At 37.2% G+C, this 21,921-nt stretch overlaps 1 protein-coding gene and 1 long non-coding RNA gene across 7 annotated transcripts; one reads left to right on the top strand and one right to left on the bottom strand.

The window, feature by feature from the left end:
* Positions 1-449: 449 nt before the first annotated feature.
* On the bottom strand, positions 450-21,834 carry LOC123871422 (probable peroxisomal acyl-coenzyme A oxidase 1). Of its 6 annotated transcripts, XM_045915242.1 has the most exons (15): positions 21,734-21,832; positions 20,460-20,527; positions 20,121-20,272; positions 14,707-14,866; positions 13,244-13,412; positions 11,948-12,071; positions 7,959-8,203; positions 6,632-6,792; positions 5,977-6,139; positions 5,125-5,315; positions 4,711-4,863; positions 3,988-4,093; positions 3,501-3,653; positions 3,081-3,197; positions 450-2,733 (listed from the first exon to the last, which is right to left on the bottom strand). In XM_045915242.1, exons 3-15 carry the CDS (start codon positions 20,236-20,238, stop codon positions 2,590-2,592), a joined length of 2,004 nt encoding a protein of 667 aa, XP_045771198.1. In that variant the 5' UTR covers positions 20,239-20,272; positions 20,460-20,527; positions 21,734-21,832; the 3' UTR covers positions 450-2,589. The 6 variants fall into 6 exon arrangements, with proteins under 6 accessions (XP_045771198.1, XP_045771189.1, XP_045771226.1 ...); XM_045915233.1 differs by lacking the exon at positions 20,460-20,527 and having other exon boundaries at positions 21,734-21,834; XM_045915270.1 differs by lacking the exon at positions 20,460-20,527 and having other exon boundaries at positions 20,121-20,262; positions 21,734-21,834.
* LOC123871639 lies at positions 8,917-17,195 on the top strand. The gene is made up of 3 exons (XR_006797307.1): positions 8,917-8,943; positions 16,536-16,593; positions 17,162-17,195. It is a non-coding gene; the product is annotated as an uncharacterized LOC123871639 (long non-coding RNA).
* Positions 21,835-21,921: the final 87 nt, after the last annotated feature.

Here is a 21,921-nt window from a genome sequence, read left to right as displayed (position 1 = left end):
TTTTTTTGTTGTTTTACTACCTATATCTTACGATTTACTTGCAAAAAAAAGAAAAAAAAAACACAGGCTTGTCATTTATAATAAATAAATAGGTCCGGACTCCAAAATCCGTATTTCATTTAAAGGGCATGAGACCGGCTTGCCCGCGAAATTCAAATTTATTTTGGTTTTTCGCAATTTGTAAACTAATACGACAACGTAGGCTTATGGCATTCTGATTCCGACAGTGGCAGTATCATCCTCAGTCCTTACAGGTTTATATAAAAATCTTTACTTGAAAAGGTCCAGTTTAAGAAATTAATTAAAGTATCGACTAATTTGTGAGAATAGTCGACACTTTAATTAATTTCGCCCTTAATCGATCTCTTTTAAAAAGGCTCAAAGCGTGCTTTTTCTGGAATCTGGAGACATCACTAATGGGAGGAGAGTAGATTAGATAAAACACAATATAACATAGTAAATAACAGTATATTTTATTCATTAAGTATATATTTTCACAAAATCTCGTAAATCCCAATAATAGTAATCAATATAAACTAATACTGTGCAATCTCATTCTACATGTGTAATGGAATGTATTACAACCACCACCTACAATATGGATACTCAATATGCATACAAAAATATGATTACACATTACGAGATCTTAATATAATGGTATTTTATTTTATCATTTGTGAATGAAATTATTTTTAACTTAGAAATTAAATGCCTAGTCATACAATGTAAATCGATATAAAAATTAATATTATGCTTGACAATCTCATAAACTTAGGATCAAAGGAGTAGGTAACCTAAAAATAAGTTTATGGGCCATCTAATGTTATTTTATTGCACTTATTAAAAAAGGTTTTTTTTTTCTCTCTCATCTGGCTTTACAAAGATTAGCCAATGTCAAGTTTGTAGTTATTTGTAACAAGTTAGTTAAACTATACAAGTATGTACCCCATCTGTGTCGGCGGTTTTACATAATAAATGATATCCATAGACTAATAACAGTTTTACATTAAATGGCCTTAAAGTACTTTGAAATAGAATCTCTAAACAAAGATAGGAAAGTAAAAGGCAACAATCAACGATTTACCTCTTAAGTACTTATCACATATTTGATGATAACTAATATTGTCAGAAATAAACTACACGATGTTAACACACTTATTATATACATTTTCAGTTCATTCATAATATTATAAGTCATTTTGTCATGTAAATATTTACTTAAGTACATACCTTATAATGCATAATTGTGGCCATCACTTATTTCTACCCGAAGTACCACATAAAAGAACAATTATAATAATTTTATTCACTGAACAAAAAAAAGTCAACATTATCAAAGTTGTAAGGTATCACAAAGATTTCTAATATTTTTTATATTCTGGTCTCGGTCATACCATCTTTTGATTTATTTTAAGTTTAGTGCAATATCTGATTTAGCACTAATAACATACTATATATAAGATATTGTATTTTTTAAACATTCTGCATTTTGAGTTTGGCATAATGCTTTTTGTTTTAATGTTCGCTCACTGAACATTTGCAGCTGTTAGGGGTCCACCAAACGATAGGTTTTTCTTTTTAAAAAGAATATTACTAGTTATTATTAGCATGGTTTTTCCCCCTACAATTAAGCGTAAAGCTTGTGCTAGGAGCAACGGGTGTGGTTTGAACCGCCGAACTGTCGGAATTCAGTTTGCTCCTCAACCATTGAGCTATTGAGGTTCAAAGGAATGTAATATGGATAATTCTCTACTTCCATCAATCGTCACTCACCCTATCGTCCAATGGACTCCTTATGTACATTAAGCTAAGAGATAGTAAATATCACAATATCTCTATCGTAATAAACTTTGATAATGTGTCAACTGCTCACAAATCCCTTCCAATAGGGTATTTTACACCAAGTGAGAAAAAAATCTAAAAATGTATGAACAACATAGCTAGTAAGTAGTTAGTTGAAAAGTGTTATTTAAGTTTATAAACATAAATAATGAATTTTAAAACTCATTATAAAGATTTCACTTTTTTATCTGTTCTACAAATATTTGAAACGCACCGCCGCCATGATAAATTGAGACTGTGACGTCATATGGATTTCAAGTGTAATGTATTTCACTAAAAAAAATGCAGGTGTCTACCAATCTATCAAAAAAAAAAAAAACTGTGTGACGTCATGACACCTCACGAACCTAAAAAAATGGCAGCCAGCGTTTGCGCGGGGAAATTTAAAATACAAAATCTAAATGCATTTTCATCACAGTTATCCATCGAATAAAAATTTCGCGAATTTTTTGTTTCCGTAGGAATTCCGAGCCAGTGGTTGATGCTTCTGACGGTTCAAAAGTACTTTTAAAAGTTTAATTGTATAAAAATATTTTGAATTTTGTTTTTTTTTTTTTTGAATTTTCGGTAGTTTTATTATCAACTTAGGATCAAATTAAGACACTTTCCAAAAAAGGGTAAATTACCCTATTGGAACAAACACCTTTCCACTAGATATGGTCTCATATTCACGATCACTCTGTCTGGAACTCCAGACATCTCTGTTGGTTGTATGTACTGGTGTAGAGGTGGAGTAGTATAGCTAGATCACAGCTTGCCCTGCATCAAAGGCTTGAGGTACTTGTGGAAGCTCTGGTTGACGGGCTCCGCGTTGAGGGGGCTCTTCATCGCTTCCTCCATTAGTCGCTCGTACGCGCGACCGTCGTATGCGCCTAATGCCGAGTTCAGGATCTGTTCAAATTATTAAAAATTGTAAAGCATTTATTGCATACTAGATGGTTTATTTAAAATCCCGCAGGAACTCTTTGATTTTTCGACGTCTATTTGTCAAGACTAGGGAAATCAAAACATAGTATAGGGTACTTCCCGTTGATAAGAAAAATCATGAATTTGGCAGGTAGCAATATGTCTACACAAGTCCGTCCCCGGGATGTAAACTAACTCTGTACCTTTCATCAAGATCGGTTTAACTGTTGGGCCGTGAAAAGCTAGCAGACAGACAGACAGACAGATACACTTTCGCATTTATCATATTATGTATGGATTCATAAATATTTTATATATTTTATATACATTACCTCGTCTCTGATGTCAAAGGCGTCGACGAGTCCCACAGCGTTGGGCCGCACCTTGACCAACAGGTCTTCGTACCAGTTCTGCAGCTGTTCGATGTCGCGCTCCGATATAGATGTGAACTGTGGGATAAAACATCACACTATACAAACATTCGGGAAACAACTCAAAAGTCTGCAAAATCTTGAAGAACTGCGCGAAGATAGCTAACTATGCTTGCTTATGGGTATGAGTATGCAAAGGTATGTGCGTATACCCATTGATATAAGCGCGCATACGCGTGTGTGTGTGTGTGCGTGTATGTACGGGTGTGAGACAGAGTGTGCGTGCGTGCGTGTGCGTGCGTGCATGCGCATGCGCGTTTTTGTGTGTGTCTGTGTGTGCGTGCGTGCGTGACTGAGTAAGTGAGTTAGGCGAGTACACACCCTCAGCAAGTCTCCGATGCGTTGCAAGGCCCAGTACACGACGTATAGATCGCAAAGTTGCAGCAACACTTGCCGCAAGGCCGGCGATACTGTCTTCACTTGCTTCTCGTTCTCCTTGTAGTAAGTCGACAAGAGCATTGCGCGGCAATGGGCCTGCAATATAGAAAAAAGTTTTACTGTTTTCATTTTTTTGTAATCTTAAGACCAGCACTTGCAGGCAAGTAATGATGCAGTCTAAGGTGCAGCACACTTTCCTAGAAGATGCCTATTCAGTCTTAATTTGAAGGAAAAGTTGGTTATAAGTGAAGGGACAGACAAGCTGGAAGGGCATTTTATATCCTAGCAGGAACTCAGGAACAAGGAAGCATAATCATTTCCTGCCCATGGAATGTATAAGTTCAGAAAGGTTTTTAGAAACTTTGTGCATGCAAAAATGTTCTATACATACAGCTACTAAATTATGTAAATAAAATTATTATAGGCATACCTCAGATGCTGAGGCGAGTTGAATAGATGTCATGTTCCACGCATCTTCATATGACATGCCGTTGTTCTGGCGCTTCTCAATCTGTGCCACGCATATTCCGATTTTTCTGTAAGATTAAAAAAAAAGTTAATCACTAAGACGATTCATAAAGGTCGAGTTATACGTAACGTACAAGGGATGGGATGGGAAGATTTCTTTATCTACTATTGGATAATTCAAAAATGGACGGGATGGGCTGTTCTAGTTATCCAATAGAAGTTAGAGAAATAGTCCCGCCCAGTGCACGTTACGTATAACTCGACCTTTACTTCAATAAATAAAAATATAACCTTCAGGTCCATGGGATTTTCTTAATCAAAAATTAATATTGGCAATTTCCAATGGGTTTGAATTGATTTTGTTTTTTTATGGAAAACTTCACAATATCAATTGTCTGGCAATACGCACTAGGCTAAAGCGGACAATGGACGAAAGCCTTGTCGGCAGACTGTTCCGCCGCTTGCTGCCACGCCTTTACCAGGTACCTAGTAATTTTTTTTAAATAAGAATATTAGCCATGCTAATCATGACTCCCCTTTCCCCTCCAATTAAGCGTAAGCTTGTGCCAGAAGTGGGTACGACAATAGTGCAACGGGTGGGGTTTGAACCGCCGACCTTTCGGAATTCAGTTTGCTCCTCAACCGTTGAGCTATCGAGGCTCAATGTAAACAAGCTAGTACGTACCCCGAAGCGACCATGTGGAAGCCCTTAACAATGCCCTCGATGGTGTTGTCCCAGGGCGGGGAGCGTCTCCCGGCGCGCAGCTCCCCGAGATACGCCACCGTGGGCGGCAAGCTGTTGCCCGCCGCCGCTTGCTGCCACGCCTTTACCAGGTATCTGATCAGTGTAAAATAAAAGTCAAATAACCCCGACACATGAAATGTATGGTATAATGAAAAAAACAGCCAAGTGCCAGTCAGACTCGCGCACCGAGGATTCCGTACTCGGGTATTTTTTCTGTCATTTTGCACGATAAATCAAAAACTATTATGGATCCTATAATGGATCCGTTTTTCCTTTTCAGGGACGAAACCCTAACAAGTAGGCAATGGCCGTGAGCGCAGTGAGCATACAATTTTTCTTAATTTCATACATTACCTGGCAGTCTGCAGCAACATGACGGTGTTCTCGCCCTCGTACGTGCAGGCGGCAGTCACCAGCCCGTAAGTGAGCGGCAGGTTGGACGACAGCATGTAGCCGTGGCCTCCGCAAGCAAGCCGACATCTCTCCACGCACTGCGCCGCGTCGTCCGTGCTCACTGCCTTCAGGCAACACGAGAGCGCGTGCAACTGACAATGGAAACAGTCGTGCTAAAATCGTGATTTAAAGCAATCGATATGGTTGTAAACTTAGAAAGATGGTGGGACTGAAACCAGTCATAGGTGTTACCGACAGTCCTCTGTGCAGGGCCTGCATGGAGGTCGATGAAACACTGACGCACGTGGTCCTAGAGTGCACAGGCGTGGCAGAACAACGAGAGCGCAATTTGGGATCCCCAACGTCTCTTCATGAAGCCCTCGGCAACCTGGGCGGTCTACTTCGGCGGGGAGGGACAACGCACGCACAACAGACGGAAACAGTGCGGCAACCAGTCCAGAGAGAAGAAAGAAAGAAAGAAGATGAGTGTCAATTTCAGTTTTTTGGGGTGCTGATAAGGAAAATAACCATTTTGAAATTTACGATCGCCGACTTTCTTTTAAATTTATATATAATAGATAAGGCTGTAATTTTCAATCTCGGAGTGCTTATTAAGAAAATTCTTCAAATCCAAAATGGCGAAATTTTTTTGTCAAAAGCTGAAGTTTCACCATAAAAGACTTGTCGCCTGTTAATAACATCATTGGTTTAATCATATAATAATAATATCTAAGCAGACCCTTTATCAGTTTCTGTACGTGGAGACCACGAAAAAATACCAGGAACCTATAAGAATGAAGGAGGTTTAGTCACCTCAGGCAGTCTCTCCATGTCCCCCGCCTCCAGCTCCGCAGTGACGTTGTTGTACATGAGCCACAGCCAGTCCGCGCTCATACGGAACGCGTGCACCGTCGCTATGCCCACTAGCAGCTTGTGTTGTTGGGTGAGGTAGTCGATGATTTGTGGTTCAGGCTCACTGGCAATAGACAAACATAAATATAGTACAATAACTAGGGAAATGACGATAAAGGGTAACAATAGATCTATAGAATATTCTATCTATTTATCCTTGCTCAGAGTTAAAATGGGACAGATTTATGCCTACCACAGTACGCTCTTCTTTCTTTATACTTTCTTTCTATCGTATCTTTTATACTGTTCGTAACTTTTGGATCCGCGGAAGACCTGCGCTGTGCCTGCGTTCCCGATACAGGAGCAGCAAATGCTGAGTGGAGTCCATTTTGGTACCACACACCACGCATCTTATTTCGAGCAATTATTATGATATTATTATTCTATCTGTACTTTTTGTGGCACCAAATAAACAGTTTTACTTTCTCTCTCTTTCTTTCTAATTGAGATTAGAAAGAAAGAGAGAGAAAGAAATGCCTAAGGACAGGTGCAGATCAGTATACTTAGTATAAGTTTTGCAGGCGTGCCATCCTGTGGGGAAGGGGAAGTGTCTCACTTAGGTTTGGGCTGCGACTGCCTGCGCACGGCGGAGTAGCGCACGGCGATGGTGACGGCCTTGGCCATGTACTTGCACACGTCATTGACCAGCATCACTCGCACGAACATCATCGTACCGTACGCCAGCTTCGAGCTCGGCGCGTTCACGTACGTACCGTCCTGTGGACAAAGGACATCGTGCGTACAGACTTGACTTACTGCAAGGGGGGATATGACTAACGCTATGTAGGGATTTATCCATTCTGTAAGGCTAGGCGTATGCTGAGACGCACTTGTACTAGCTAGGATGCGAATGTCAGCAAAGAGTATGTAATCACTGAATGTCAGTTGCGTCGCAGCATGCATAGGGGGCACATGTCTGCCTCAACTACCCTGCCCTGCACTGTGCCGTGCTGTGCTGTGCTGCGTCGCCTGCTTCTCAGCATATGCCTAGCCTAACGGAGCATTGTGGACTGGACAGAGACATGTTCACCTCAAGCTCCAAGACACGGATATGTGTAGACTCTGTTTTTAAGAGCGGCCATAAACCGGTAGATCATGACTGCTTTTATATATCTATACAAAAGCAGTCATGATCTACCTCTTCAAGCTGCGACTAATGGCTTATTCTTTCTTAATGTGTCAATCAGTCAGTCATTATATCTTTTCATATGTATAAATGAAATGACATAACATTTAGTCTATTTTGAAAAAAATGAGGATAACAAATTCAAGACCTTCGTTTAAAATGAATACTGAGGGATCATTGACTTGCCTTGAACTTGTATGCCTAATGTGGTTATGAATTTTATCATTTGCGAACCGAGTACGATAAAAAAAAATTGTGCGTGTTATCTTTTTGCGTAGTTGAAATAAAACTAAATGCGCGCGGGATTACATTTTTGGAAATTAGTTTTTTTAATCATATTGTTAATAAATAAGGCTTTTTTTCTAAGGCTCCGTCTTGCCTGAGAGCTTACCTGCACAAACCAGTTTGCGCAGTTAAGTGCGTGCGTGTCGACGGCAAGCCGTTACACTACGTACTTTAAACCATCTCGATAAAAGATGACGGCCTCAAAACAGGTGTTGTTTGATGTCCATTTTCAGCAGAAATGAATCTTACTTTCGTCCGAATAAGATCTGAGTTACTCTCAAATTCAGTTTAAGAAGATTCAGTTAGAAGAAGTTTTCAATTCAATTCAATTCAATTTTTTTTTTTCAATTCAATTCTTTTCAAATGCAAATTTTTTAAATGCAAAATTCAATTTTTGCATTTAAAAAACTTGAAAAAAATATGTAAAAGTGAGCTTGGACAAAGTTGACCATATTCTTGCAAAGATACTCACCTCCAAAACTTTAGAATTCTTCATCAGCATGTGATCCCTCGGTATCCTCACATGGTCGAAGCCAAGGAATCCGTTGTTGGTGCCGTTCATACCAAGCTTGGCGCCAATCTCGCCAACCTTGATGCCACGGAGCGGCATGTGAGTTTCTTCTTCGCGCAGTTGAACGATGAAGGCGTGGATGCCGTGGCATTTGCCCTTGGTGTACAGCTGGGCCATCACGATGCAATAGTTGGCCGTGTGTGCCACTAGGAAAAAAATTGTTCTTTAACTAGGTATTACTTTTCATTTTATGAAATTACTATATATAAATATTCTATATTAAGATTAACATTATGTTATCTATTTATCCCGCAGTATAATAAGCTCGGTACAAAACCACAGTCATTAATTTTAAAAATATGATATTTAAGTGGGTATTTTCCACAAAAAATATGCAAAATAACAAATAACAATTCTAAGTAGATAATTATTATTTCTTTTACTACCAATTGTGTTTACGAAATACTATAATAAGAAATCTTTATAAAACTAGATGATACCTGCGACTTCGTTCGCGTGGATTAAAGTTTTTAAGGCCTTTTAAGAATCCTGCGACCAACTGACTGATCTATCAACGCACAGCTCAAACTACTGGACGGATCGGACAGAAATTCGGCATGCAGATAGCTATTATGACGTAGACATCCGCTACGAAAGGATTTTTGAAAATTCAACCCCTAAGGGGGTAAAATAGGGTTTGAAATTTGTGTAGCCCAGGCGGACAAAGTCGCGGGAATAAGCTAGTAAAAGATAATTAAAAAACAGTTGCGTGACTAGATCTTATTTACTGCAGAAACTTTTGTTCAGAAGTAGGTCTTTGACTGATATCTACTACCCTGAGTGACCTTTGATCTTACATATCAGTCATTATTACATTACGATTTGTAAAATGAGAACAAATACGATTATAAAGCACTACTTAGCGACCTGCCCCAGCTTCGCACGGGTAGCTTATTAAAAATTTCGCAGGGGTTTCTAATTTAAAAAATATATAAAATATAGCCTGTCACTCAGGAATAATGTAGCTTTCTATAGTGCGTTTCATCGAATAGTACCTATGGCGTTATGTTGGCTCCCCTGTCTGTCCAAGTCATTGGCACCATATTTGCATAAGAAGGCGCAGATTTTATTTATTTCATTTGATTTTCCTGAATGAATGAAATGAAAATAAACAAAATCTGCGTCTTCTCATGCCAATATGGTGCCAATGACCACCCAACAGACAGGGGAGCCAACATAACTTCATAGGTACTATTCGAAGAAACGCACTATACTGATGAAAGAATTTCCAAAATCGGTTCAGTTGTTCCAGAAATTACTTCCTACAATACAAACTTACAAAATTTACCTCTTCTATAATATTAGTCTACATTAAAAACCATGGACTTGGAATAGCTAGAGGCTGCACGCTCTTTAAATATTATGAAAACCGTGTCTATTTTTTCCAACAAGTACTACAATGACGTCACGCAAGGAAAGAAGTTAGTATAGCGCTCTCTCTGTTACGTAATCTCATACAAATGATAGAGACAAAAATCTCAGTGGGTGCTAATCATTTTGAGTCACCAACCAATCACAAACTGAACTACGTTTTCTAATTGAATTTCGAATGTTTTTGAAAACATTTTCGAATGTTTTATTAGCACCTAGTACTATATGTATAGTAGAGTAGTAATAATAATAATTATTATCGTAAGACGAAGATAAATGAGCTACTTTGATTATTATAATCTAGACGAATAGGATTATTTTGATTAATGATTATAATTAAAATAGGTACCTATTGATTAAACTGCTGTGTAAAAAAGGTTTAAATAAGTCGAATCTACGTGAAATACTTCACGCAATCTGAAGAGACACGCATGCACATGCAAACTGTGGAATCAACTGCCATCGGCGGTGTTCCCACTAGATTACAACATGGGGTTATTCAAGGGGCGGACCAACCAATTGCTGAAAGGCCTGCAACGCATCGACGGTTCCTTTGGTGCTTTTTTTTTATCGCTGGGGAATGCATTTACGCATCCCTCCCCGGAAGCCAGCCAGCCAGCCAGCCAGCTGAGGGAGGGTATGTGGGACTCACCGGCCGAGAGCGGTTCATGCGGCCGGTGATTACCGCCGCCCATGAACATTTTTCCTTTGGTGCTGAAAATGTTCATGGGCGGCGGTAATCACTTAACATCAGGTGACCCGCCTGCACGTTTGCTCGCTATTTTTATTAAAAAAAGACAGCAGAGTCGAGACGCGGTGTATTTCTTGATAATTCAAATATGGTTTAAGCCATAGTCTACCACGCTGGCCAATGCTGATTGACAGACTTCAGACACATTTGAGAACATTATGGAGAACTCTCAGGCATGCCGATGCCCGCGACTTCGCCCGCGTGGATTTAGGTTTTTCAAAATCCCGCGGGAACTCTTTGATTTTCCGGGACAAAAAGTAGCCTATGTGCTAATATTACTCGTATCTATCTCCATTCCAAATTTCAGCCAAATCCGTCCAGTAGTTTTTGTGTGAAGGAGTAACAAACACACACACACACACACACACACACACACACACACACACACACACACACACACACACACACACACACACACACACACACACACACACACACACACACACACACACACACACACACACACACACACACACACACACACACACACACACACACACACACACACACACACACACACACACACACACACAAACTTTCACCTTTATAATATTAGTGTGAAGTGTGATAGTGTGAAGTGTGATGTGAAGTGTGATGGATGTTCCTAAATATAACATTAACATGCTATGTATCTAGTTAATAGGTTTATGAATACCTAGATCTACCTATACCTAGATACCTATATCTAGATATCTATCTGCATCCTAAATTTCATCCAAATCCGTTCAGTAGTTTTAGCGTGAAAGAGTAACAAACATACACACAGACATATACACAAACTTTCGCCTTTATAATATTAAATAATAATGTGTTAATAGGTATGAGAATCTTGCTTGTCGCAAAATCAGGTCTTTTTTAATTAGCAAGTCACGGTGACTACCTACGAATGAAGATATTTACGAATACATAGAAGGTACTTATATACATAGAAGGTAGTCCTTGGTAAACAATGTGTTTGTTTGTCACACTTGAACCTGCCGTTATGTAAACTTGCGAGTAACATACAGTGAATAGATTTGTACCTATTGTGATTTTTGAGGTCAGAAGTCAGAACGATGGATTGGTGTTGCCAAAGACTGTACCTATCTTTGAACGTTAATTTTAATAGGAAGAATAGGTAATTGCGTCATGTGTGAAAAAGACTGATATAAATAGAAGCGAAACGAGCGATAAATGTTAAAGAAACTGCGTGATCCGATATACCTAAATATAATAAGTAAAAAAGCCTTTATTATCTAATACGTATTCCAAAATACATTGATGATTATATCGCGTTACAATAATTTATTTATTTTACGTCATTTTTAACCCCTGACCGACCGAGAGAGTGGTTTTATAAGTTTGACCTGTGTATCTGTGTATCTGTCTGTGGCATCTTAGCTCCTAAACTAATGAACAATTTTAATTTTTTTTTTTTTGTTTGAAAGGTGGCTTGATCGAGAGTGTTCTTAGCTATAATCCAAGAAAATCGGTTCAGCCGTTTAAAGTTATCAGCTCTTTTCTAGTTACTGTAACCTTCACTTGTCGGGAGGGTGTTATAAATGTTTAATTTACACTTGTTATTCATAAATTCTTCATAACCAAAACAATATCAATTGACAGTATCAGTTCATTCATCGTCATATTAAAAATTAATGTTAGCGAACGAACGAGCAGGCGGGTCACCTGATGTTAAGTGATTACTATCGCCCATAAACATTAATATCAAAAATGTTAAAAATATTTTAGTCTGTGTTAATTATTATAGACACGATTATAATTTACTTACATCCTCCAGGCCACCACTTGTAGGAAGTGAGCGTGGGGCTGTGCAGCACGAACTCTTTAGTGGTAGGGTCGTAGGTTGCCGTGGTTTCCAGCCCTCGGATGAACGTGCCGTGGCCCAACTCCGTCTAGTATACACAAATACGAATAAATTATCACTCACATACTACGCATTGAATGCGAAACAGCGTTTGTTTGTTAGTTTGTCCTTCAATCACGTCGCAACGGAGCAACGGATCGATAATTTTTTGCATGGATACAGTGCAGTGGATGGATGTATCCATGCAAAAATCACATCAGGATACATATCAAACAGAGAAGATCTGGACTTGCATCCCGGACATGGATATAGGCTACTTTTTATCCTAGTAAATTCATTCCTATAGGATTTTTTACAACCTAAATCTACGCATACGAAGTCTCGATTATAAACTAGCATGATGCAAATTTTATTTACATCATTGCATCATATAAATAAATTTCAATAAATTATGACTCATATTATGCAATATAGGTACGTTGACGAGAGCGATAAAAAAGAAATCTTCATTGACATGCCAAACTAGGTACTCGGAGTACCAAAGTTAAAAAAAATATTTCACATAATCTGGCTAATTCTGTTGTACACAATCTTGACAGGTCTAAATCTAGTAAAGGTTCAGTGCCCATTATGTTCGATCACATACGTTCAATAGGATCCAGTACGCCTGTTGGTCAACAGTCCCCTGACCCATAATGGTGGATATAACAAGACGTAGTGCAGTGTAAATGTAGCATTCGGTTCTTCGGCGACCACGACGAGCGACTGCGACCAGCGACTACGCGACCATGGTCGCCTGTCGCAAGGCGACCCCTCACTTTCGGATGTCAGCGACCGCGACATCGCCAGTCTTCCCGCAGTTTTTATGTGTGACGGTTGTGTTCTATTGTAGTAGTATTGATATGTCGGACAATTTCTCCGGAGCGAAAAAAGTTATTCAACAGCTATTGGAGGATGAGGAAGATGATGATAATAATCTTATCATGTTATTATCTATGCCTCCGGAAAAAAGGATGAAGAATTTTCAAATCGCGAGAAGAAGAGTGTTGCTTTCAGATACTCATAAAACGACATTTAATTTATAAAGAAGAAAAGTTCCGAAAATATTGACTGCGTCGCGCGACGGCACTGGCTCCGGAGCGACCGGGTCGCGGGATTTGTTTAGTGCTCCATATAAATTAATACACTATTACATTGTTACCATCGCCAAGAATGGCCACTCCTAAATTACCACCCTTCACATTAAACTCGCAATTTTACCTGAGCATAAGTGCCAATAATGTCAAGGTTGAACGCCCTTCCGATCCAATACGCCTGTTGCTCAACAGTCCCCTGTCCCATGATTGTAGGTATGAACATCACATAATGCAGTGTTAGCGGGTTACCATCGCCGAGAATGGCCGCTCCTAAGTTACCACCCAGGACTGCTCTGTGGGAAAAATTATGAAGTTATTTTGACTGCGTATATTGTGTGTATTAAGTTTTTGGTGTGCTCTTTTCATCTTAACTGCATTATCCACGTCGGAAAAACTATCCATACTATTATAAATGCGAAAGTGTGTCTGTCTGTCTGTCTGCTACCTTTTCACGGCCCAACAGTTTAACCCATTCTGACAAAAGGTACAGAGTTAGCTTATATCCCAGGGACGGACATAGGCTACTTTTTATCCCGGAAAATCAAGGATTACCCACGGGATTCCTAAAGATCCATTCGCTTGACCGATTTGTATGAAAGGTACCAAGATAGCTTGCGTCCATGTAAATGACATAGGCAACTTTTTATTACGGAAAATCAAACAGTTCCCACGGGATCTTTAAAAACCTAAATCCACACGGACAAAGTCGCGGCCATCCTCTAGTACAGTATAAAGATCGCTTGGGTATCCACAGTTTTTCGGTTGCATTTTTATTATATTTAATTCACGAATTAATCGTAGAAAAATAGACATAGCGTCGGGATTTTTTAGATATATTTTAGAAGAACAACTCCTCAATACATTATTATTTATATGTATATGTAAATATTGTACACATTATACATAGATGTAGATTTTAATTAAATTCCGTGGGAGCCCTTTGATTTTCTTATTAACTTGGTGATGTACCTCAGTTATCTCTATGCCAAATTTCATCATAATAGGTTAAACGGATGGACTGTGAAAAGATAACACACAGACAGACGCACTTTGATAGATGATATGGATTAATTTAATATGGATGTAGTTACTGTAGTAATGATATTTTTCTATTACATTATAATTATTAAATAAAGGTTTTGAAAGAGTATACCTATAAAATACGTACGAGACAGGTCGAGCTAGCCTCGCACTAACCCGGTCGGGTGAGTGCGGGTGTGCGGAACGCCCCCCCCCCCCCCCCCCCATACCCCGATTGCCATCTCAACCTGTCGCGAACTATAGAAGTCTACTATTACGATTGATGCAGTGTTGAATAAAACTAATCACACTAATATTATAAAGGAGAAAGTTTGTATGTGTGTGTGTGTGTGTGCGTGTGTATGTTTGTTACTCTTTCACGCAAAAACTACTGGACGGATTGGGCTGAAATTTAAAATGGAGATAGATTATACCTTGGATTAGCACATAGGCTACTTTATATCCCGGAAAATCAAAAAGCTCCAATGAGAATTTTAAAAAACCTATATCCACGCGAACGAAGTCGCGGGTATCAGCTAGTAAACAATACAACAAGCAAAGGCTTACAAGTAATTTTCCATGCCAGCGTTTTCTTCCTCCTGCAGCTTGCGTATCATTTTGAACAGCAGGCATGCCTTTTTGACGGCCAGTTCATACTTCTCTTTGTGACTTAAATACACTGACGGTACTGGTTCTATATGTATACCTTCCTTGAGAGCCATTTCCTCTGGAACAAAGAGAAAACAATGTATTGACCACCGCGATTATGACCGCGTGGATTTATGTTTTCGAAATTCCGAGAAAACTTTTTGATTTCCCGGAATAATCCTTATTTTTAACCTTCGACCCAAAAAGAGGGGTGTTATAAGTTTGACGTGTGTATCTGTGTATGTCTGTGGCATCATAGCTCCTAAACTAATGAACCGATTTTAATTTAGTTTTTATTTGAAAGGTAGCTTGATCGAGAGTGTTTTTAGCTTGGATAACCCAAGAAAATCGGTTCAGCCGTTTGAAAGTTATCAGCTCTTTTCTAGTTACTGTAACCTTCACTTGTTGGGGGTGTTATACATTTTTAATTTACACTTGTTATTGACTTTTCGGAGTTTGTGAGGAGATCATCGTGAGGAAATTGGATTATGAATATATCTTGCGTTAACGCAGTGAAGGAAAACATCGTGATGAAACCTGCATGCTTGAGAGTTCTCGACAATGATCTCAAAGGTGTGTGATGTCTGCCAATCTGCACTTGGCCACCATGGCAGCCTATTTTTTTTTAATTATCAAAATAGGGAATGTTTAGCAAGTCTGCTTTTGACACAGCGAAAACCTCTAAGGTTTACATTATTGATTGATGATGATGATGATTACAGATAATAAAATAATATTACATTAGGTATTGCTTAGTTTTCTTTTGATTTTTCTACGGGGATAATATTATAGACCATTAGGTATTGATTGATTTACCTTTGATTTTGCTATGGGGATATTTTATAGCAGTAAAATGTAATGCAATACAGAGGAAAATGTGCATGAATTCTATTTTTCCTGTAAAACTATGAAATGCACTTTATTGCCAACTGATTCATAGGTATTGCACATTTATAGCTTACTAGCCGATGCCCGCGACTTCGCCCGCGTGGATTTAAGTTTTTTGAAATCCCATGGGAACTCTTTGATTTTCCGGGATAAAAAGTAACCTATGTGCTAATCCAGGATATTATCTACCCCCATTCCAAATTTCAGCCAAATCCGTCCAGTAGTTTTTGCGTGAAGGAGTAACAAACATACACACACACACACACACACACACACACACATACAAACTTTCGCCTTTATAATATTAGTGTGATAGGTAAACTAAACAATGTTAAGTACATAACATTATATTTATATTTTATTTCATACTAGACGATGCCTGCGACTTCATTCGTGTTTTTCTATTGCCGCTATAATAACAAATAAAAAAATTGCAAAATTGCATCAAAATTGCCACCATGAATATAAAAAAAAATTAGTATTATTTCTTGTAAGATGGTATGGATAACGGAACCCTTAATGTGCAAGTCCGACTCGCACTTGGCCGGTGTTTACAAAACGGATTGCGTCTAATGGTCTAAAGCAGATTACGATTGACAAGAGTGCGGACAGCGTTGTTTTTTAACCCCCGACCCAAAAAGAGGGGTGTTATAAGTTTGACGTGTGTATATACACAGATACACAATCTGTGTATCTGTCTGTGGCGTCGTAGCTCCTAAACTAAAGAACCGATTTATTTATTTATTTTTAGATTAATGTGGTAAAAAAACTTAATAAAAGGTTTAGAAGTTTAAAGTTTTTATTGACTGTTCATATTCAGATATTATGTTTCTCATTTATTATTTTTTTGATTCGCACAGGTAGCTTGTTACAATTTTCGTATGGATTTGAAAAAAAAATATAGCCTTTGTCACTCAGGTATAATGTATCTTTCTACTAATCCAGAGATTACTTCCTACAAACAAACTTACAAACTTTACCTTTTTATAATATTAGTATAGAAATAGATATGTCTAGAACTGTGCCAATTAATATAATAATTGCCTGATAACATATAATATGTAAAGTTCTTTTAGAGCATGATAAAAACTGAACTTTGAGTGATTGTGTATGAAAGTACTTATAACAAATAATATAGGATGTTGGCTATTTAAAACTTGGCTCTTATTTATGATAATCTTCAGAATGGAGATACAGTGACCTGATTATATCAAAACCCAAATATCCCAAGATTTTTCTTACCTAAAGTCTGTTTGTTTGTTAGGCTAATCTTTGAAATGGTTAAACTTATTTGGACATCACATTCAACAGATAGAGAGTACAAGTGATTTTGACTGCTTTTGTTTTTTGGGAAGAAAGGTTTCTCATGAGATTTTAAAAATAAAATTCTTTGAAGACTTATGGTAAAATATGAATGAATAAACTGGTTTATAAACACTAGCTTTTGCTCACGTCTTTGTCTATGATTATTTAATTTAGCACTCAGGAATAATGTAGCTATCTATCAGTGAAAGAATTTTTGAAATTGGATGATTAGTTTCAGAGATTACCTCCTTCCTCCAAACTTTGTCTTTTTTTATTAGTGTAGGTACACATAAATTTTTTGAAAAATCTCAAGCATACCATAAATTATGTTTAATTTTATTAAGTGTTCTTAATCATCCAATCCCCAATATATGTTCATAGAAATTAGTATATGATTTCAGTAATGGAAAAAATAACTATGTAAAAAAGTAGGTTAATACTAGAAGTTGTATCTGAACACATTACACAACCATTAATACATAGGTAATAGGTATATAATATTATGTATCTAGGTATACTCTGAACATTGAAAATTTTTTTAGTACTACACTAGCGGCACGCTATGATGGCCGGTTTGACACATTACAATAGTGATGTGGAATGTCAATTTATTCTCGAACAAAAAACAATTAAGTTTTGTTTTTGTACCTGATTAAATAGGTTTAATAAAACAAAAATGTATATGTTTATTTAATTTATTTGAACGAACTGAATATTTGAACGAAAATGAATATACATACTTTATATGCACACAAGAAACATATGAATACAAAAGATACCAAAAAAGGTGCCACAAAAGGCCATAATTAATCAGATTCGTCCATACTACTATTTTCACTGTCGTCACTGCTATCATCACATACATTAATAATTATATGTTCGTTTTCTATAATATTATCTATTTTCACATCTCTTTCATAATCTTCCCTTATTAATTTAACAGTTCTATTCACAACCTTTTCCCAGTCTCCTTTAGTCACATGTTCACAAGCTTCTTCTAATAATTTTAGCATTTTTTTTGTGGTAAATGGGGGTTCTGTATTGTGTCTTGCAGCATATCCCTTAATTTGAGCCCACACCAACTCAATCGCATTATACTCACAATGGTAAGGCGGTAACCGTATAACTCTGTGCCCATGTTCTAATGCTATTTCGTCAATGACGTATCGGATCTTGGTTGGTTTGTTTTCTTTTAAAAGACGTACTAATTCCGCTTTTAACATATTCATGTTTGCATCTACGCCATTTTTACGAAGCCATGCGACGATATCAGCTTTCTTTTGGGATTGGGCAGGTGGCTTGTCAATTTGCATCGAGTGGTATGGGGCGTTGTCCATAATTATAATAGATGGTTCAGGGAGGCTACACAACATTGAGGTAAACCATTCAGTAAACTTTTCTCCATTCATGTCTTCATGATAGTCTCCAGTGGTTTTTGACGCAAAAGCCATGAGAGAACCTTCGACAAACCCGTTGATGGTTCCGGCGTGACAAATTATAAGTCGCGATCCTTTTCCTACAGGAACTTTGGAAGTAGATGCTGCTGTGTCATCGTTCCAAGAACGGCCTACAGTATGGTTAGCATTAAGCCATGTTTCATCCAAGAACACAACATTTTGCCAATTTTTGATTTCTTTCACTTGCCGTAAAAAAGTATACCTTGCCATCGCTATATCAAATCTTTCCATCAATATTTTGCGTTTGTTACATTTTTTGTATCGAAATCCAATGGTCTTCAAAATCTTCGTTAAAGAACTTTCCCCACCGAAGAATAATCCAGCTTCCTTCAGTGAATGCACCAACTTTTTTCTTGTTGGATACTCCTTCTGTAAATAGTAGCCGTAAACATGTCTTCGGATAGCATCGGCATCAAAGCTATCGATGCCTACGACTGGTTTTGCTCGTTTTCTCTTTTTTGGTGTGTGAAGTTTATTTTCTTCTGTGCCAGTCTCGCCATATTTTTTTTTAGTTATCCGTCTAACAGTTCGTTGTCCAATATTAAGCGCATCAGCTACGCGTTCAACCACTGACGTTATAGGTAAAATTGGCCCTCCATTTTGAGCTTCACGATCGAAATAGTTACGAAGGCGTATTACGAACTCACGTGTCTGACTATTTAGAACAGTTCTCTGCGTACGTTCGGTCATATCGACGAAATCCACAACAAAGGGCTTGAACAGAGTCCAAATTAACGAGCAAGGGTCAACAGTAATGCAGTATCAATATTTGAAATCCAAAGCCAGGTCAAAACTATATCACAATCGCATTGCACTGACAGTTTATACTTTTCGAAGCAACGTCAATTCGAAACTGCTTTGTTTTGCATTGAGCATTGACGCGAGTTTGCCGGAGGTAGTAGTTGTGCTAGCCAGCGATCCTATGTGACGATCGTATTAGATTCCATTTTTAAAAATTTATTGATATTTTTTTGCGATTTCAGAGGTTTGTCCACATAGTGAAAATTGTTCATATTCACAAGTACATTCACCCCTTAAATGGTGCAAACTGATTTTTCTACACTTGTATACATTTAAGAAATCAATTTAATAAATAAATTTTGAGTCCTAAACCTAAAACTACATTCGATAAAATTTATGAATCTCTGCACATCACTATCGTCAATAAAGTAATACAATTATTTCCTTCAAAGTCGTTATCAATTAATACGGAACTTCATGAGCGGACAAACGTCAAACCGGCCATCATAGCGTGCCGCTAGTTTAAGTTACTAAGTTTATTTAGAACTAGCCGATGTCGCGACTTCGTTCGCGTGGATTTAGATTTTTTGAAATCCCATGGGAACTCCTTGATTTTCCAGGATAAAAACTGGCCTATGTGCTAATCCAGGATATAATCTATCCCAATTCCAAATTTAAGCCAAATCCGTCTAGTAGTTTTTGCGTGAAGGAATAGCAAATATACACACACATATACACACAAACTTTCGCATTTATAATATTAGTGATTATTATAAGTATAGATTGGTGTGATGTTGAACTTTTGGTAATTTGAAATAACTGTGTAAAATTGAGGAAATTATGCTACAATTACATCAGTAAGCAGCAAAAAATTCCAAGGTTTCTCTTGGCTTTACATAATGATGATTTCAAATTGAATAATATAGCATAATAATTAGTTACCTCTTTTTTTCCTCTCTTCAGTTTTGTCAGTACCTCCATCAATCCAATTTGTTAACTCAGTTATGTTGAAACTGCAGGAATCCCTTTCTCTTTGCAAATCCACATTTACTTTTGTCATTTTTACTAGATTATTGGGACTTTTCTAAACAAAACTATAATATTTATAGATAAAATATTAAAGTTATATTACAGTTAATAATTTATCCCGTAGCATAAAGTATTAAGCACACTTAAAACACTACTATACTACACTGTAGTCAAGCACTCACTGATTTTGTCATACTTTAATTGATGAGAAAACTTGCTATACAAGTGGAAGCTAAAGTGGAAGTTAGGTACCTCAAAACGAAACAGGCTTTATGACGTGCGTATTACGTATTGCCACAGAACATTATATGCTGCGACTGCTGCTCAAATACAAAATACAAATCAATTATCAAACTTAGTTAAGTAGGTCGTTTTAAGCAATTATCAAATTAATTAAGATTTTATCTCAAAGGACATTGAAATTCTTGATAACAATAAGACGATTGTAGTTTTACATCAGGGTTGCCAACCAAAAAAAAAGATTCCTCGTACATGTGTAGCTGAAAATCTCGTATATTGACTTTCAAACCTCGTACATTAAAATTTATTAAGGGCCAATATACCCCTGAGAATTACCGATAATTTTGCTTGACGGGTTTTCAGCCTTAATATGAAAATAATCGTTCGAAACTTTACAGATAGATTATTTAGTGAATTCTCGTAAATTAAAAATATATGGAAACAAATAAAATTACAGTTTTATTATCATCGTGAAATCTGCAACACATGAAATTAATAATATCAATAATGAGTTGTTAAAAATAATTCAGGAAGGAGATTTCACAGGTTTTGACTAAGACCATTCATGATGCGGATTAAATATTCTTTGGTAGTGAATCGAATTAATTATCTTGTCACAGCATAAATAATGATAACTTTATCATTTGCATGACTCTGTAAAATGAAGTACCTATACTATTGAAATTAACTTGCAAACATAACTACAGATGGCGATATAACAGTATTCAATACTGATGTTAAAGAAGGATGCTCATTATGAAATAATAATGAATCAATAGATGTCAGGCTAATATCGCTGAAACAAAAATATCTTTTTTGGTTGGATCGGAGCTTCCCAATATCGTGTTATTTTTTATACTCTACTCACTACTACATAATCCATTAAAAAAAATCGCATGGCCATAATGTTATCAAAATCTCGTACATAATTGTACGAGGTTGATAGCGTCCTCGTACCTCGTACGGAAGACCACAAATCTCGTATTTGTACGAGGAACCTCGTACGGTTGGCAACCCTGTTTTACATACGCATTAAAGGTTCCAATTCAATTCATTTTGTTAAATACCTAGATCATGTTTTAAAAAAAAATAGCTGTACCAGCTGTATGTAGGTCTGTGAGTGAATATTTTGTATAAGTACTTAATAAATGTAGGTACAATGTACATAATTAATACCTCTAATCTGTTTATCAACAACAAAGAAACTTCACAAAGATTCTTCTTCAACAAAGATTCTTCTATTATTAAGATTTCACTAAAAATTATTTTACAATCAATAAAATTACCTATTTATTTTAATAGGTACTTTCCGAATTACGAAATGAAAATTTCTTTCTGTGATCAAAATTCAAAATCATCAAAATATCAATTATCAACAACCGTAAATTATTGTATTGTCAACATTGTCAAGTGTCAACGTCAATTTATTGTCAAAGTCGCGATTAGTGGTATAAGTGCGTTACATTATGTTGGC

This window comes from Maniola jurtina, chromosome 2, assembly GCF_905333055.1.
Source record: "Maniola jurtina chromosome 2, ilManJurt1.1, whole genome shotgun sequence".
In the NCBI taxonomy this organism is placed as follows: domain Eukaryota; kingdom Metazoa; phylum Arthropoda; class Insecta; order Lepidoptera; family Nymphalidae; genus Maniola; species Maniola jurtina.
Note: the sequence above shows the minus strand (reverse complement) of the source record. Positions and strands in the feature narration are given on the sequence as shown.

Coding starts and splice junctions, on each gene's coding strand:
- LOC123871422 (XM_045915233.1), bottom strand. CDS start 20,238: ATGACAAAAGTAAATGTGGATTTGCAAAGAGAAAGGGATTCCTGCAGT. Junction 13,413..14,706: donor GCTGGCATGGAAAATTACTT/GTAAGCCTTTGC, acceptor TTTTTCCCACAG/AGCAGTCCTGGGTGGTAACT. Junction 12,072..13,243: donor TTATTGGCACTTATGCTCAG/GTAAAATTGCGA, acceptor TGTGTATACTAG/ACGGAGTTGGGCCACGGCAC.